Source organism: Mustela putorius, unplaced genomic scaffold (genome assembly GCF_011764305.1).
Source record: "Mustela putorius furo isolate JIRA1106 unplaced genomic scaffold, ASM1176430v1.1 tig00000580_pilon_pilon_pilon, whole genome shotgun sequence".
Lineage (NCBI taxonomy): Eukaryota > Metazoa > Chordata > Mammalia > Carnivora > Mustelidae > Mustela > Mustela putorius.
This window is the reverse complement of record NW_025421423.1, coordinates 15,446,479-15,463,402: the sequence shown is the minus strand read 5'-3', so window position 1 is coordinate 15,463,402 and position 16,924 is coordinate 15,446,479. Positions and strand designations below refer to the sequence as shown.

At 42.1% G+C, this 16,924-nt stretch overlaps 2 protein-coding genes across 4 annotated transcripts in view; both read right to left on the bottom strand.

Annotated features, from left to right (window-relative positions):
• Positions 1–2,639, bottom strand: part of KIAA1958 (KIAA1958 ortholog) — a 160,930-nt gene extending 158,291 nt beyond the window's left edge. For 2 of the 3 annotated variants that reach the window (XM_045081716.1, XM_045081715.1), the window contains exon 1: positions 2,382–2,639. The gene's annotated coding sequence lies outside the window, so the exon portion shown is untranslated. The remainder of the gene's footprint in view (positions 1–2,381) is intronic. The other variant, XM_045081714.1, reaches the window with a different exon arrangement.
• Positions 2,640–9,141: 6,502 nt separating this feature from the next.
• The window catches only part of HSDL2 (hydroxysteroid dehydrogenase like 2), a 58,785-nt gene continuing 51,002 nt past the window's right edge, over positions 9,142–16,924 (bottom strand). The window contains exon 11 of the mRNA XM_004747817.3: positions 9,142–9,898. Coding sequence (XP_004747874.1) covers positions 9,786–9,898 — 113 coding nt within the window. The 3' untranslated portion in view covers positions 9,142–9,785. The remainder of the gene's footprint in view (positions 9,899–16,924) is intronic.

Below are 16,924 nucleotides of genomic sequence, written 5' to 3'. Positions count from 1 at the left end.
AAAACAAAATGGAAAAAGACTGGCTGTTATCTTTTAGCCACCCCAGATGAAGACGATACACTGCCAATCCCAGAAAACTGTTATGCTTAACCACAAGTTGCCAAGCAATTCTCAATGCAGGCCACACTCTTAATACTTCATTTACACAGTGACTCTTTTTAAACCTTATACCTCTGATTGACAGTCCTATAAACACACAAACAAATAATTCAAGTTCTTGGCTTATCTTTTTTAAAACTTCTAAGAACTGAAAAATGAGTATGTAATCTAATAGCGGAAACTCTGCTGGTGTTTTCCAACTCCATCCCACCACTCCTAATAAAGCCTGAATAAATTTCAATACCTATGCTCCTTGGGCCATCCTTACTGAAAAAGAAAGAGGAACCTTCTTCAAGGGCCTACTAGCGCCTTGCACTAAGCCCTACTGCAGTCTAAATTCGTTTAACTAATCTAGACAGGAAGTCAACGCAAGAATAAAATTTGATCAAGTCAAAGGAACTAGTGAGATTAATGTTAGATGTAGTCTCTTCTAGGTTTTAAGGGTACAAAAATGTACACTCCAGATATTTACAAAATTAGGCATGCAATAACAATAGTCTGTTAATGTAACTAGGGCAAGAATCTAGGCTAATTTTTTCTCCTAGAAAAAGACTACTCTTTTCAGCACACTAAAACGGTCTCTTTAAATGACAAAAATCAGTTTACCTAATTAAAACTGCATTAAAATTGTACATTGCTTTCTGATGAATCTCTACATCTTACTTGATGAAGATTTAAATAAATTGTTTTCCACCACAATGTTTTTAAGTTCAGATGTTTAAGAAAGCCTCTGTGTTCTGCATACAGCTGTACATATAACTGAGCACCCAAAAGTCTTTTTTTAATCTTCTTGATAACTATCAGATTTAAATTTGTCAATATGGATTCTCACACGCTGGGGGAGGGGGGCGGAAGAAGTCTCCAGAAGTGAGCACTAGGTTGAGAATAATACAAAGATAAAAATCCGTACCTGCATTAAAAATCTGAATCTGTAAAATTAAGTTTCTGGGCGCCTATTCAACTTCACTTATAATTTGAATATCTACAAATACGTATCAACTCTTCATAAGAAACTCACCCAGATAAATAATATAATTCGGAAATATCACCTACAGTACTTTTCAAAAAACTATATCCAACATGTACCACCCAATCGTTGGGTTTTATAGAGAGAGAAAATACATAAAAACAGACCAAAAGAGGGAAAGCACATCACAGGGAGGAAAATCAGTTCTAACATTCACGTTCTCCCCACATGCTGTGGAAGACCTCATATTTTAAACCAGCAAAAATAATGGTTTTCGCCTCAACGCAAAGCTAGATATTTATTGCACGCCAATTTAACCTCCACCGTGGAAGCTGTCACTGTCGCTTGTTAACTGTTTACTTAATAGGTAGAAGATTCTGTCATGCTAATCCTAAAAAGAGTCTCGAAAATAACAAAACTTTTACCATCAAACTTTAAAATATGTATATATGTCAAACAAATTTTGTAGAAATCACAGCCATGTTCGTCTTTGATTTGCCTGTAAGTCCCTACCTAACCTTAAAACCAGGAGAAAAGCCACCTGAAAACCTGAAACGGTCTGTGATTTGGGCTGGATCTCGGTCAGCCCAGCCTGCTCGCGCCCGGGGGAATACATTTGTCGATGTATTTGATAACAAACACAAATCTCTGTGCGCAGCCTCCGATGGGGGAGGGGGCGGAAGAGCCCTCCGGAGAAAGCCCTCCTCCGTTAGAAACAATAAATAAGGGACCCGAGCGGTGCACGTTCCTCCACACACGCCCCACACGCACCTCAGCGTGCCTCCCGCGAGGGAAACAAGTCGGGCAAAGACCCGAAGCACCTCTCTGCCTCTCTCCACAACCATCTCAAGACTTGGAAACTAAGAGGGCAGATCTTTTCTTTCTCCTTCCCGCCCTCCTTCCCACCTCCAAACAGACCCGAGAGCAGGAGCAGGCGAGCCAGACCCACGCAGCGCGCCTGCGGCGGCGACAGGAGATGCTGGGCGGCGGGCCGGCCCCGCCGAGGCTGACCAGAGCCGCGGCCGCCCGCGTTCGCTCCGGGAGCCCGTTCGGCCGCCCGGGGTCTCACCCCTCGCGCCCCCAAGCCCGTCGTCGGCGACGGCCAGGCGCCCGAGTCCGCTGCCCTGACTCTCGGCCTTCCCACCCCCCCCACCCCCAGAGGAGACAAAAGAGGGTTCAGCCGGGTCACTGCTCGGCTGCCGAAGGGGCGGCAGCGCGGACCTCAGCGCGGCCGCCCCCCACACAAAGGGGCTCCCCGGCCCAGGTCGCAGCGTCGGCGCGCTAGTCTCCGCCCCGCGCGCGGGCTCTCACCCACCTGCAGGTGTCTGTGCGTCTGTCCATAGGAACGCGGGCGGCGGGGGGGCCTGCGGGAGCCGGGGAGCCCGGGCTGGACGGGGCGGGACCGAGGGGAGGGAGGAAAGCGGCCGGAGGGCCGGAGAGCGAAGGTAAGAAGAGCGGGGAAGGCGCCGGGCGGGCGGCGGACGGAGGCGCGGGGCGGGGGGCGGGGGCGCCAGCCTGGCTCTGCCGACCGGCGCGCGCCGCTCCGTGCGCCCCGGGCTCCGCGCGCCCGGCTCGGAGCGCGGCGGGCGGGGGGCGGGGCGCAGGCGGGGCGGGGCCGGCGAACGGGGCGGGGGCTCGGACCCCGGGCTCCAGCCGGCACCGGAAACGCGCCGTGGTCCGCGAGACCCACAGGAAGTGTGTAACGACACCTCCTACGAAGTGCTCCGAGCTCGCGGTCGTCGCTGCCCGGAGGTGGTGTGGACCGACCTTGCTGGCACACACCGGCGCGCACGAGCTCGGTCTCTGGGCGCAGACAGGTGTGGAACCCACGGTCCCCGCGACGTTCTAAAGTGGGCAGCACTCCGTCCTGCCGCGCGCGGTGGCCCGCGGTCCCTGCTGCCCCCGCTGCCCCTTTGGAGCTCCGCAGAGCTTCACCTGAACGCAGGGAGCAGACCTTGCAAGAACCTGCTCGGTTCGTCTGGTGTATAACACCTGCTTTAACGCACCGAGTCGAGTCACCTCTACACCCAGGCATGTACAGAAACACTTCCTACTGACACAACCCACAGTCTCCGCTGCCCAGTGGAAGTTCCCCATCCAACGACAATACTCTCATTCATCCCAGAGAGACAGAGAGGGCAGTTTAATGACACCTAAAACATACCAGGACCAGGGAAGCATACAAGAACACTTCGGTATCACAGAGATAAGGCAGGCGCCCTCCACCATTTCTTTATCTAGCAAACACTTTTATAGTACTTACTGTATGTGACTGGGGTTTACCCTAAGTGCTTAGGGAATATTAATTTATTTAGTGCCAAGAACTCTGCAGTGAGTGTTGTTAGCATTGCCAATTTATGGATAAGGAAATGAGGCACAGAGGAATTAGGACATCTGCCCCAATATCATACAGTAGCTGGGAAAACCCGGATTATCCCAGGCGGTTTGGAACCAGATTCCATGCTCAACTCCCTTTCTACTTACAGCATTAAGTATCTCCAAAATAATAATAGTGATAATAAACAACATTTAAAGCATACCTGACTGATTAGCCAAATGTGCTGCTTTACATCCTGACCTTACCCCACTGTGACAAGGAAACCTCAGTCCCTCTCACCCTTGAGGTACATGAGGAGAGAGAAGAATGTGAGGTAGATAAAGAGACTAACTTCAGAACAAAAGAGAAAGGATTCTTAACACCTTGCTCTGTCAACACTCCTTCTGGTCTAGGCTGACTTACAAAAAAAAAAAAAATCTATGTAAGCATTTTTGACAAAATAATGTCTGTCCAAAAAAAAAAAAAAGTTAATTGCCACATATTTCAAATGTGTAATCCTGGAGAAATTGGGACCTTAAGCGCGGCTGGTGGAAATGTAAATGGTGCAGCCACTACAGAAAACAGTGTGGGGGCCCGTCAAAAAAAAAAAAAAGAAACCATAAATTACGATTCAGAAATCCCACTTCTGGGTATATATCTAGCACTTAAAGCAGGAACTTGAAGAGATAATCACACACGCATGTTCACTGCAGCATATTCACAATGGCCAGGAGGTGAAAGCCGCCCCAATGCCCATAGATGAATGGATAGACAAAATATGGCATATACATACGATCGAATATTATTCAGACTTTAAGAAATCTTATATTGCTCTATTAAAGAAAGAAATCCTGTCATATGCCACAACATGGATGAACATAGAGGACATTCTGCTGAGTAAAGCAGACCAATCACAAAAGGACTACTGGAATACTATATGCTTCCACTCACATGAGATAACTAGAGTTGTCAAAATCATGGAAACAATGTATTATGGTGGTTGCTGGGAACCAGAGGAGGGGAATATGGGGAGTTGTTCCATGAGTATAGAATTATGGTTTGATGCAATGAAAAAGTTCTGAAGATCTATCACACAACAATGTGAGTGTAGTTAATACCATTGAACTATCTTCTTAAAGGTGCTTAAGAGGATAAAATTCATATTGTGTGGTTTGTTTGTTTTTTACCACAAATAACTTTTTAAAAATGCAATCTCATTTAAAGGATATATCCAGGGCGCTTGGGTGGCTCAGTGGGTTAAGCCTCTGCCTTCAGCTCAGGTCATGATCTCAGGGTCCTGGGATCAAGCCCTACACTGGGCTCTCTGCTCAGCAGGGGCTGGCTTCCCCTCCTCTCTCTGCCTGCCTCACTACCTACTTGTGATCTCTGTCAAATAAATAAATAAATAACCTTTTAAAAATATAAAATAATAAAAAAATTTTTTAAAGGATATATCCATCATGATGAATTTCTTTAATGATGCAGGCTTCCAGCGATGATGGGGTACCTTGAGGAATAAACTATCTCTCCTGCTAAGAACTGGAATTATAGAAGTTGTATTTAAAACAACAAAACAACAAAGGTTTTGAGGTTTTGAGCAGCCAAGAATTGAGAGTCTAAGAGCTCAGCAAGAAGGGGAAACACACTGAAGTGACTCCTACATTCTTGACTACTTTTCTTTCTTAGGGCATTGTTGATTTGTGTCTAGGAGTATAGAAACCAAACAGTGAGAAACATCCTAGAATTTTTGACAGTCTGATCAGGCTACAGATAAAAAATTTGGAGGTCAAGTCTAGCAAGACAGCTTGGACTTGAAAGCTCTGGGAGGTGGGGGGAGGCAGATGGAGAGATCATGACCTAAGCTGAAGGCTGACACTCAACGGATTTGAGCCAACCAGGGATCCCTCACTGGTGAATGCTAAAAAATATTTAAATGAAGAAATTAGGGGTGCCCAGGTGGCTCAGTCATGATTCCAGGATCCTGGGATGGAGCCCCACATGGGGCTCCTTGCTCAGTAGGAAGCCTGGTTCTCCCACTCCCACTCCCCTTGTTTGTGTTCCCTCTCTCACTGTGTCTCTCTCTGTCAAATAAATAAATAAAAATAAATAAATAAATAATGAAGAAATTAGACCGATTCTTTCTACTCCCTTTCAGAGCACAGAAACAGAGAAAACATTCCTAATTCATTCTATGAAGACAATATTACCCTAATCCAAAACCAGACAAAGACATTGCAAGAAAATTTCAGACCAGTATCTCTCATGAACATACATACAAAAATCCTCAATAAGATATTAGTAGATTGAATCCAACAATGTATAAAGAGAACTATATGTCACAACAGTCATAGTCTATTCAGGCTACCATAATAAAATACAGGTCTTCCTCAACTTACCATGGGGTTGTCCCAGTAAACCCACTGTAAATTGAAAATATCATAAATTAAAAATGTGTTTAATACCCATAACCTACCGAACACCCTAGTGTAGTGTAGCCTGTGTTAAATATCCTCAGAACACTTACATTAGCCTGCAGCTGGGCAAAATCTCCTAGCACAAAGCCTATTTTAGAAGAGTGTTGATGGGGTGCCTGGGTGGCTCAGTGGGTTAAGCCTCTGCCTTTGGCTCAAGTCATGATCTCTGAGTCCTGGGATCGAGCCCCGCATTGAGCCCCACGTCGGGCTCTCTGCTCAGCAGGGAGCCTGCTTCTCCCCTCTCTCTGCCTGCCTCTCTGCCTACTTGTGATTTCTCTCTCTGTCAAGTAAATAAAATCTTTAAAAAAAAAAGTGTTGAATATTTCATGTAATTTATTGAATACTATACTGAAAGTGAACAACAGAATGGTCATGCGGGTACAAAATGGTTGTTAGGTGTATCAGTTGTTTGCCCTTATGACCAAGTGGCTGACTAGGAGCTGCGACTAACTGCTGCTGACCAGTGTCATGAGAGTATCACACCACATACCACTAGCCCAGGAAAACATGAAAATTCAAATTTCAGGGGCGCCTGGGTGGCTCAGTGGGTTAAGCCGCTGCCTTCGGCTCAGGTCATGATCTCAGGGTCCTGGGATCGAGTCCCGCATCGGGCTCTCTGCTCAGCAGGGAGCCTGCTTCCCTCTCTCTCTCTCTCTCTGCCTGCCTCTCCATCTACTTGTGATTTCTCTCTGTCAAATAAATAAATAAAATTAAAAAAAAAAAGAAAATTCAAATTTCAAAGTGTGGTTTCTACCAAATGTCTAGTGCTTTCACACCATCATGACTTTGAAAAATTGTTAAGTTGAACCATCATGAAATCAGGGATCCTCTGTACCAGAGACTGGGTAGCCTTTAAACAATAAACTTTATTTCCCATAGCTCTGGAGGCTAAGAAGTCCAAGACCAAGGCACATACAGAGTTAGTATATGGAAAGGGCTTGATTTCTGGTTCACAGATGGCACCATCTCATCATATCCTCACATGGTAGAAGGGACCAGCTAGCTCTACTAGGTTCTACTAAGGGCACTAATCCCAATCACAAGGGCCCCACCTTCAAAACCTAATTACCTCCTGAAGGCCCCACTTCCTAATACCATTGTCTTAGGGATTAGAATTTCAACATATGAAATGGTGGAGTATGAACATTCATATATAAACAACCATATGGGATTTATTTCAGGAATGCAAGGTTGGTTCAACATTCAAAAATAATTAATGTAATCTACTACATCAACAAGCTAAAGAAGATCATGTCAACAGATGCAGAAAAAGCATTTGACAGAGTCTAAGACCTACACATGATAAAATCTCAGTAAACTAGGAATAGAGGGAACTTCATCACCTTGATGATGAATATCTACAAAAACCTTACAGCTAATGGTGAGAAACTAGAAACTTCCTCACTAAGATCATGAACAAAGATGTCCCCTCTCATTAATGTTTTCAACATCATACTGGAAGTCCTAGCTAATGCAATAATACCACAGAAGGAAATAAAATGTAGAGAGATTACAAAGGAAGAAATAAAATTATGTTCACAGATGACATAATTGTCTATGTAGGAAACCTGAAAAAAATGACCAAAACAACAACAAAAACCAAAAAAACCCACCTTTCTGGAAACTAATAAATGATTATAGTAAGGTTTTAGGATATAAGGTTAATACACAGGGGGCACCTGGGTGGCTCAGTTGGTTAAGCCACTGCCTTTGGCTTGGGTCATGATGCCAGCGTCTCAGGATCAAGTCCTGCATTGGGCTCCCAATTTTTTTTTATTTATTTGACAGAGAAATCACAAGTAGAAAGAGAAATAGACAGAGAAAGAGGAGGAAGCAGGTGCCCCGCTGAGTACAGAGCCTGATGCCAGGCTTGATCCCAGGACTCTGGGATCATGACCTGAGCCGAAGGCAGGGGCTTTAACCCACCGAGCCACCCAGGTGCCCCTACCTTTATTTCTGATAGGCTACGCTAAACCTGTCTGGTACTTCTTAGCAATAATGACCGCAAAGGGGCTGCAGATGATCTAATCCAACTCCTTCAGTTACAGACGTGAAAACCAGGGCCCTACAAAAATATTTTTCCCCAATATCCCAAGGCCTCTTAGTAAGCGACTTCATGTTTTAGTGACTAGCACCCAGAACTCCTGTCTCCCAATATTTTCATTTTCCCAAAGCTTTGATACTGTTTGGAGAATGCAAAGGAAGGCGGCTTTGATAGACTTCAGTGGAATACAAGCCTGCTGGCAACACGTGACCAGAATCTTCAGACAGCTAGGAATGACCCGCACGTACAAAGGTAACTGTGAGGCTGTCACCCCAAAGGCAATCCATCTGGGCTTCTGGATGGGCAAGTCAAGCCTTCAGATTCTATTCAAGGCTAATGTCCTAGGAGATTTTTGTTGGATAGGGATTTTGTTAATTTTGGCCTTGGGCTCGTCTTTTCCCATTCTCTGATCCTGTTTCCTCATGTGTAAAATAGACATTAAATGCTTCTAACATTACGATTCTAGGAAATTTCAGAATTAAGCACAGTAATATTAGAGAATGAAAGATGAGAAGTGAAAGAATTACACCGAGCAAGTATTTTTAACTGATTAAAGTAAAAGGAAAGGACTTTTTTTAAACCTTAGCTTTAAAAAAAGAAAGAAAGAAAGAAAAACAAACCATTGTATGAGTTTGCTGGGACTGCCAAAACAGGATACCACAGACTGGGTGGCTACATCAACAGACAACTTCCAGTTCTAGAGAACAGGAGTTTTGGTAGATGTGGTTTCTTCTCTGGCCTCTGTCCTTGCTTTACAGATGACTGTCTTCCCACTGGTCCTCACATGGTCATTCCTTTGTGTGTGCATCCCTAGTCTTTTATCTCCAAACTTCCTCTTCTTTGAAGGACCCCAGTCAGACTGGATTAGAGCCCACCTCTTCTAACTTAATCACTTCTTTCAAGGCCTTACCTCCAAATACAGAAAGTCTGAGGTACATGGCGGGACATGTGTGTGTATTTCAACAAACGAATCTGGTAGGTTGACAATTCAGTGCTCAACAACAATCTATTCTGATGTTCTCTTTTTAAAACACTATGACCGGGGCACCTGGGTGGCTCAGTGGTTTAAAGCCTCTGCCTTTGGCTCAGGTCATGATCTGAGGGTCCTGGGATCAAGCCCCGCATTGGGCTCTCTGCTCAGCAGAGAGCCTGCTTCCTCTTCTCTCTGCCTGCTCTGCCTACTTGCGATCTCTGTCTGTCAAATAAATAAATAAATAAAACACTGTGACCAAGTCCATACTTCTGGAGAGAAAGTATTTTATTTTAAGGTTTTTTATACATTTAGCAAGAGGATACATACTGAATTACATTAGCAGAATTGTATTAATAATAGGTAACTTATACCTGGAAAGCTAGTTAGGATGAAAAACAGTTTTTGTTTCATTAGTCTTCACAAACAGTATTTATTAAGGTAATTTATGTGATTTCTGTGAAAATACATTATAGAAGATCTTCCTTAAAACAAGTATATAAAAATCAAAAATATCGTTAAGATTTCATTAGCATACAATCCCAAACTGAAAAATTTAAAACAGATTAACCTCCTTTTCTATGGGAAGATGTGCTGAAAAGAGCTAATTTTACTGTTTGAACCTGATTAATTGTTCACCATACCTTCCCCACAATGAATGAAATCTAGCTCTCAGAGGGCAAAACTCACAAAATTCAATAGTCAGGCTTTCTTAGAATTCCACTTAATGAAGTTTAGGTTAGATTAACTAGCTGTTTTAATTACAATTTCAAGTCTTATAGATACAGAAATTCTATTTTTTCCAGAACAAACTTGCATATCCTTATAATATGAAAGGGAAGAAAACAGATTTTAACTGTTGATTCCTTTTACTTTTTGAGCTTAGTGACTGACATTTTTTTTCCCCTTCTCCTTCACAGCCTGGCATTCATCTGATTCATTAGCTTCTCCAATTTGATTGCTAGGGACATGTTTCCTTTAATCTTCAATTTTCCTGACATGAATGCCATTGTTGGTTTTAGTTTCCCTAAAATGAGAAAATGAGAGAAGGAAAAACAACCATTAGTACCCTTAGGGAGATACCACTTCAAGAACATGCATTATAAGAAGAACCTTCTTGAGTTCTATAATCCTCTGAAGTGCACAAGTTTCTATTCCAGAATTTTTTTAATCAATATCTTGGGAATCCCAATTCCTAGACTTAGATGTTAACAATATCTTATAATATGACATAATGTAAAAACAATCAGCAAAGATTATACCAAAAAGATGAAGATGCAACATTTACACACCAGTTACAGAACATTAAAGGATACACAGCCCTCAGATGAACTGTAGTAAACAAATACTATTTTAGTTAATTTTCCAATCTATTATACAGTTCATTAAACTTTTAACATTTCAGGTTTAGATTTTTTAAAAAACCAAAAGGTATAAATGCATATAATATTCTTTTTTTTTTTTTTTAAAGATTTTATTTATTCATTTGACAGACAGAGATCACAAGTAGGCAGAGAAGCAGGCAGAGAGACAGAGAGAGAGGAGGAAAGGCTCCCTGCTGAGCAGAGAGCCCTATGCGGGGCTCGATCCCAGGACCCTGGGATCATGACCTGAACCGAAAGCAGAGGCTTTAACCTACTGAGCCACCCAGGCGCCCCAATGCATATAATATTCTTAAGAAGTTATCATTAAAAACATAGTGTATGGGCAACAAAAGTATGTGATAGCACAGAAATGCCAGGATGTAAAACGGGAGCATTACAGCATAACTGTAGTCATTAACAACATAAAAGGAACAGAAGCTCCATGGAGGGAGGAGTCTGTATTTGCTACTCTTATTCCAGTGCTAGTACATGGTCAGGCACCCAGCGCAAATAATGAGGAAACTGAGGCTCAGAGAATATTCTGACTTGCTCAATGTCACCCACAGCTTATATACGACACACTGGATTTCAAAGCCAGGTGTTTCAGATTCCTTTTTTCTTTTTTTTTTAAAGATGTTATTTATTTGACAGAGAGAGAGAGAGAAAGAGAATGCACACATGTGAGCAGGGGAAGGGGCAGAGGATAAAGGAGAAGGAAAGAATCTCCAGCAGACCCCGAGCTGGGCATGAAGCCCAACGTGGGGCTTGATCCCATGACCCTGAGATCACAACCTGAGCCTAAATCAAGAGTTGGGACGCTTAACCAATGGAACCACCCAGGTGCCCCTAATTCTTAATAGTTTTCTGAGCTATAGGATGCTAATTTATATATATAGATATCTCCAGCAGGCCCGATATGTGTCTGGTGCATTAGTAAACTTCTACTTGCCCACACAAAAATGGGCTCTTTGTAGGAAAAAAAAAAAAAAAAAGCATGTGTTAATGTATTTATACAGGTTGAGATATTAAACACCTTTAAATTATTCAACGTAGGGGTTGTAACAAAGCATTATAGTTTGTTTAAGGATAGAAAGAATCAAGCCCAATTCTTTAACGAATAAGCAGGTGTACATTGCTCCACGGAAATGTGATGTTAAATACCTAAATTTACAAATCATAAACCAAGGGATAGTTTTGATTTATACAGAAGACAGGAAAATCTTTGTTCTTTACAAGAACAGAACAGCTCCTCCAAAAATTTAACAAACACTAACATCTGGGAGCTTTTCTGCTGAAAAACAGGGTCCCTATTCTGTCACCCTGCTTCACTGCTGGGTTTCACAACCCAGGAGACCACAAGCCCTGCTCACACATACACAGCTTCTCCAGCTTTATGGAGCCCTGCCTATAAAGACAAATGGACATCAAATGGAGACAAAAAAACAAAAAGAGATAAAAGCCATTTGGCAGGCACTGAAGAAAGCTAAACAAAGTAAAAAAAATAAAAAATTTCACAGTTTGTGTCCTTATTGATAAGAGAACATATAAAAGCAATGAATCAAGAGAATACTGGAGAAAGGGGCAAGAAGAGAAGTGCAGGGAAGAGGGAGAAAATAGAGGAGACAACCTAAATGGGTAGGGGGGGAGAATGAGAGGGAGAGAAACAGTAGAAGGGAAATGGAATGGGATCCAGTGAGTGAAAAAGGGGCAGTAAGAGAAGAAGAAACAGTGACCACATGGTGAAATCCTAGAAGTTAAAAATTTGAGAGATAATATTAAAATACAATAGGCGAGAGGCACTTGTAGATCCTCTGGTCACAGAGGTCTTCTCCATTGCTACCATCCCCCTCCTACTACTACAAAAGTCTCTCTCCATGCACCACCCCCATAATACTCTTTCCAAATAAAGTTTCTCCTTACTCATTAAAAAAACATGGTAGGTAAAAATAAGGTGAGCCAATCTCTCCCAAAGTAAAAAAGTTATATTAAGGCATATGCAATACAAGAAGGAGACGGTCAAAGATTGAATCAAAGATCATATGTTTTCTCTAGAAAGTGAGAACTGAAAGAAATATCAAAGAAATAATTTAAGGGGCGCCTGGGTGGCTCAGTGGTTTGGGCTGCTGCCTTCGGCTCCGGTCATGATCTCAGGGTCCTGGGATCGAGTCCTGCATCGGGCTCTCTGCTCCGCAGGAAGCCTGCTTCCCTCTCTCTCTCTCTCTGCCTGCCTCTCTGCCTACTTGTGATCTCTGTCAAATAAATAAATAAAATCTTAAAAAAAAAAAGAAATAATTTAAGATACATTCCCAAGGAACCTATCAGGTACCCAGGAAAATGAAAGAAAAAAAGAAAAAAAGACCACACTACCTTGCATCATGATGAAATTTCAAACCACAAGAGAGAAGGAGAGCATTCCAATTCCAAAGTTTTTAGAAAGAAGAGAGGATGGGTCCAAAAGATTAAGAAAAAAGGTATCATTCAATTCTCAAAGGTAATCTTAGAAGATGGAGCAATAGATTCATGATTCTTTTTTTTTTTTATGAGTCTATTCATTTGTTGATTTGAGAGAGACAGAGAGCATGTGAGCAGGGGAAGGAGCAGAGGCGGAGGGAAAGGGGAAGAAACTCCAACAGACTTCACACCAATTGGTGTGAAGACCAATTGGTATGGATACCAATGTGGAGCTCGATCCCTCAACCCTCAGATCATGCATGACATGTACAGAAATCAAGAGCTAGGCACTTAAACCAATTGAGCCACAGGCACCCCCTGGTCTCACATTTCTGAAGAAAAATGAGTTTCAACCCAAAAAGCTCTACCCAGCCAAATAATGTGTTGGTAGAATACAAGTAGTTTTAGATACTCACAAAATACTGCCTCTTATGTATCTTGTCTCATGAAGCTACTGGAGAATGTGTGTAACCAAAAGAGGATATAAACCAAGAAAGAACATGGGACACAGGAAATCAAGACATTCAGTGCAGAAGAGAGTTAAAAATTGCTAGGATCACAGCTGTGTAGCAGGCTTAATAAGTCTATCTATCTATTGTAACAAGACAAAGAGCTCCAGGAAAAAAGCAGACCACAGGTAACCTAACACATTTGGCAGAGTGGAAAACTGTATCAAAAGGTTGTGGGAAGAATACAGAAAGATTCTGCTTAGTTACTTTATACCTATTTTAGTGGGGGGAAAAAAATAGGACAATTATTTATGTCCAGGAAAAAGAAAAGTTCTCTGAGAAGAAACATTGTAATAGTATACTATTTGACTCAGCAGCAAACTATACCAGAATCATAATCATTTAAACCTAAGTATTGATTTAAGCAAAAATAGTGATAGAATTATATTGGGGGGATGGGTAAGGGGCAGGTAAAGCAACATCAAGGTGCTGTAAGAGGACTTAAATCTCACTTATCAGTCTTTAGATTAGTGAATCTAAACAAAACAGTGTAAATACATATCTAACATTGAGAAATATGATTACTTTGGAAAAGGTGCAGTTACACAATGAAAGAGATACCAAAGAGACCTGAAGGTGATCACTCCTGTGCTGTGGGAGGGGGAAAGGCCAAAAAACACCTTTTAAAAATACATACTTTGGGGCACTTGGCTGGCTCAGTTAGTGGAGTGTGTAACTCTTTATCTTGGGGTCATGAGTTCAGACCCCATGTTGGCTGTAGAGATTACTTACAAAACAATTTTTTTGAAGATTTTATTTATTGGACAGACAGAGACACCAAGAGAAGGAACACAAGTAGGGGGAGTGAGAGAGGGAGAAGCAGGCTTCCTGCTGAGCAGGAAGGCCTGTGTGGGGGCTTGATCCCAGGACCCCGGGATCATGACTGGAGCCAAAGGCAGACACGTAACAAATGAGCCACCCAGATGTCCCAAAAATTTTTAATAAAATAAAAATAGGTACATTAAAGATTGAGGTGAAATTCACATGACATAAAATTAACCATTTTTTTAAGATTTTATTTATTTATTTGACAGAGAGAGATCACAAGTAGGCAGAGAGGCAGGCAGAGAGAGAAAGAGGAGGAAGCAGGCTCCCTGCTGAGCAGAGAGCCCGATGCGGGACTCGATCCCAGGACCCTGAGATCGTGACCTGAGCAAAGGCAGTGGCTTAACCCACTGAGCCACCCAGGCACCCCAAAATTAACCATTTTAAAGTGAATAATTCAGAACTTAAATTTAAGTATAGTCACAAGATTGTACAACCACTACCTCTATCTTGTCCCAAAAACATTTCCATCCCCCAAAAGGAAACCCTCTACCCACTATGTATTAACAATTCCCCTCCTTCTAGACCCTGGCAACCACCAATCAGCTTTCTGTTTCTATGAATTTACCTATTTTAGTGTTTCATATGGAAGAATTCATACAATATGTGATCTTTTGTCAGGCTTCTTTTGCTTATTAAGTTTTCAAGGTTCATCCACATTGTATGATGAATAAGTACTTCATTTCTTTTTATGGCTGAATAATATTTCATTACACACACACAAATAACTTATTGATTCATCCGTTGATGGCCATCCGGGGTTTTTCCCACCTTCTGCCTATTGTGAACAGTGCTGCTATGAACATGTGTATATACATATTTGAGGGTCTATTTTCTTTTGAATGTGGGAGTGGAAATGCTGGGATAAATGGATCTCCACGTCCAAACAAATGAGGTTAGGTTTCTACTTGTACTTCTATGTACACACCATATATAAATATTAGTTCAAAATGGGTCAGAGACCTAAATGGGAGAGCTAAATCTAAACACCCTCAAAAAAGGGGTGCCAGACTTGCTCAGTCAGAAGAGCAAGTGACTTCTGATCTCGGGATTGTAAGTCTGAGCTCCACTGTTGGGTGCAGAGATTATTTTAAAAAATAAAATCTTAAAAAAATAAAAATAGGGGCCCCTGGGTGGTGCAATCAGTTAAGTGTCAGACTCTTGGTTTTGGCTCAGGTTGTAATCTCGGGTTTGTGCAACTGAACCCCATGTTGGGTCCCAGTGTAGAGTCTGCTTGAGTTTCTCTCTCCCCTGTCCTTCTGCCCCTCCCCTCTGTGTTCTCTAAAATAAATAAATAAATCTTTAAAAATATTAAATAAGATAAAAACCCTCTGGGGTGCTTGGGTGGCTCAGTTAGTTAAGTGTCTGACTCTTGATTTTGACTCAGGTCATGACCTCAGGGTTGTAAGATCAAGTCTCATGTCAGGCTCTGCGCTGGGCATGGAGTCTGCTTAAGATTCTCTCTTGGGGCGCCTGGGTGGCTCAGTCGGTTAAGCATCTGCTTTCGACTTAGGTCATGACCTTGGGTCCTGGGATTGAGCACCACCTTTGGCTCCAGCTCCCTGCTCAGTGGGGAGTTGGCTTCTCTCTCTGTCCCTTTCTTCCCACTCATGCTCTCTCAAATAAATAAGTAATATCTTTAAAAAAAGATTCTCTCTCTTCCTCTCCCCCTGCCCCCAACCTCTCTCTCTAAAAAAAAACCCCAAAGACAAAAAACCTTCAGGGTGCTGGGTGGCTCAGTCATTGAGCATCTGCCTTCAGCTCAGGCCATGATCCCCAGGGTCCTAGGATTGAGCCCTACGTCGGGCTCCCTGCTCAGTGAAGATCCTGTTTCTCCCTCTCCCCCTCTTCCTGTTCGTGCTCCCTCTCTCACTGTCTCTCTCTCTCTGTCAAATAAGTAAATAAATAAATCTTTTTTTTTAAGAGTAAATCACAAATCTTTAAAACAGGTTTCATTAAGATTCTTAGATATGACAATGGAAGCACAAGCAACAGAAGAAAAAAATCCACAAAACGGACTTCATCAAAATAAAAATTTTTGTGTTTCAAACTATATCATCAAAAAAGTGAAAGATAGCCCAAAAAACTGAGAGACCATATCTGCAAATAATACACTTCATAAAGGATATCCTCTTTATATCTGAGCTCTATAAAGAATTCTTAAAACTCAGTAAAAAAAAGACAACCCAATTAAAAGGTGCAAAGGACCCAAAGAGATGTTTCTTCAAGGATGATGTACATGTAACCAATAAGCACATGAGAAAATGCTGAACACATCATTAGTCATTAGGAAAATGGAAATCAAAGCCACATGCAGTATCACTTCACACCCACTAGGATGGCTATTAAAACAAAAACGAAAATAAGGAGTGCTGGGAAGGGCAAGAACACAAAGAAACAGAAACCTCACACAACTGCTGGTAGGAATGTCAAGGCAGAGCTGCTGGGGAAAAGTTTAGCAGTTCTTCAAAGAGTGAAACATAGATTTACGACATGACCCAGCAATACAAGAGAAATGAAAACCAAGTCCACTCAGAAACTTGGAAACAAATGTTTACAGCAGCATTACTCATAACAGCCAAAGGGTGGAAATAACCCAAATGTCTGCTAACAGGTGAAAGGATAAACTAATTATGGCATATTTCTATGATGGAATATTATTCAGTCATAAAAATCAATGAAGTACTGATACATGCTATAACTTAGATGAACCTTGAAAATGTTATGCCAAATGAAAGGTGCCACACACAAAGGTTTTATTTTGTATGATTCCATTTATATGAACTATCTAGAATAGGCAAATCCATAGAAAGAGGAAAAACATATGACTTGTTGCCAGGGGATGGGGGAGGCCAAAATGAAGAGTGTTACTTACATGCCATGGCGTGTTCTTCTGGGGGCGAT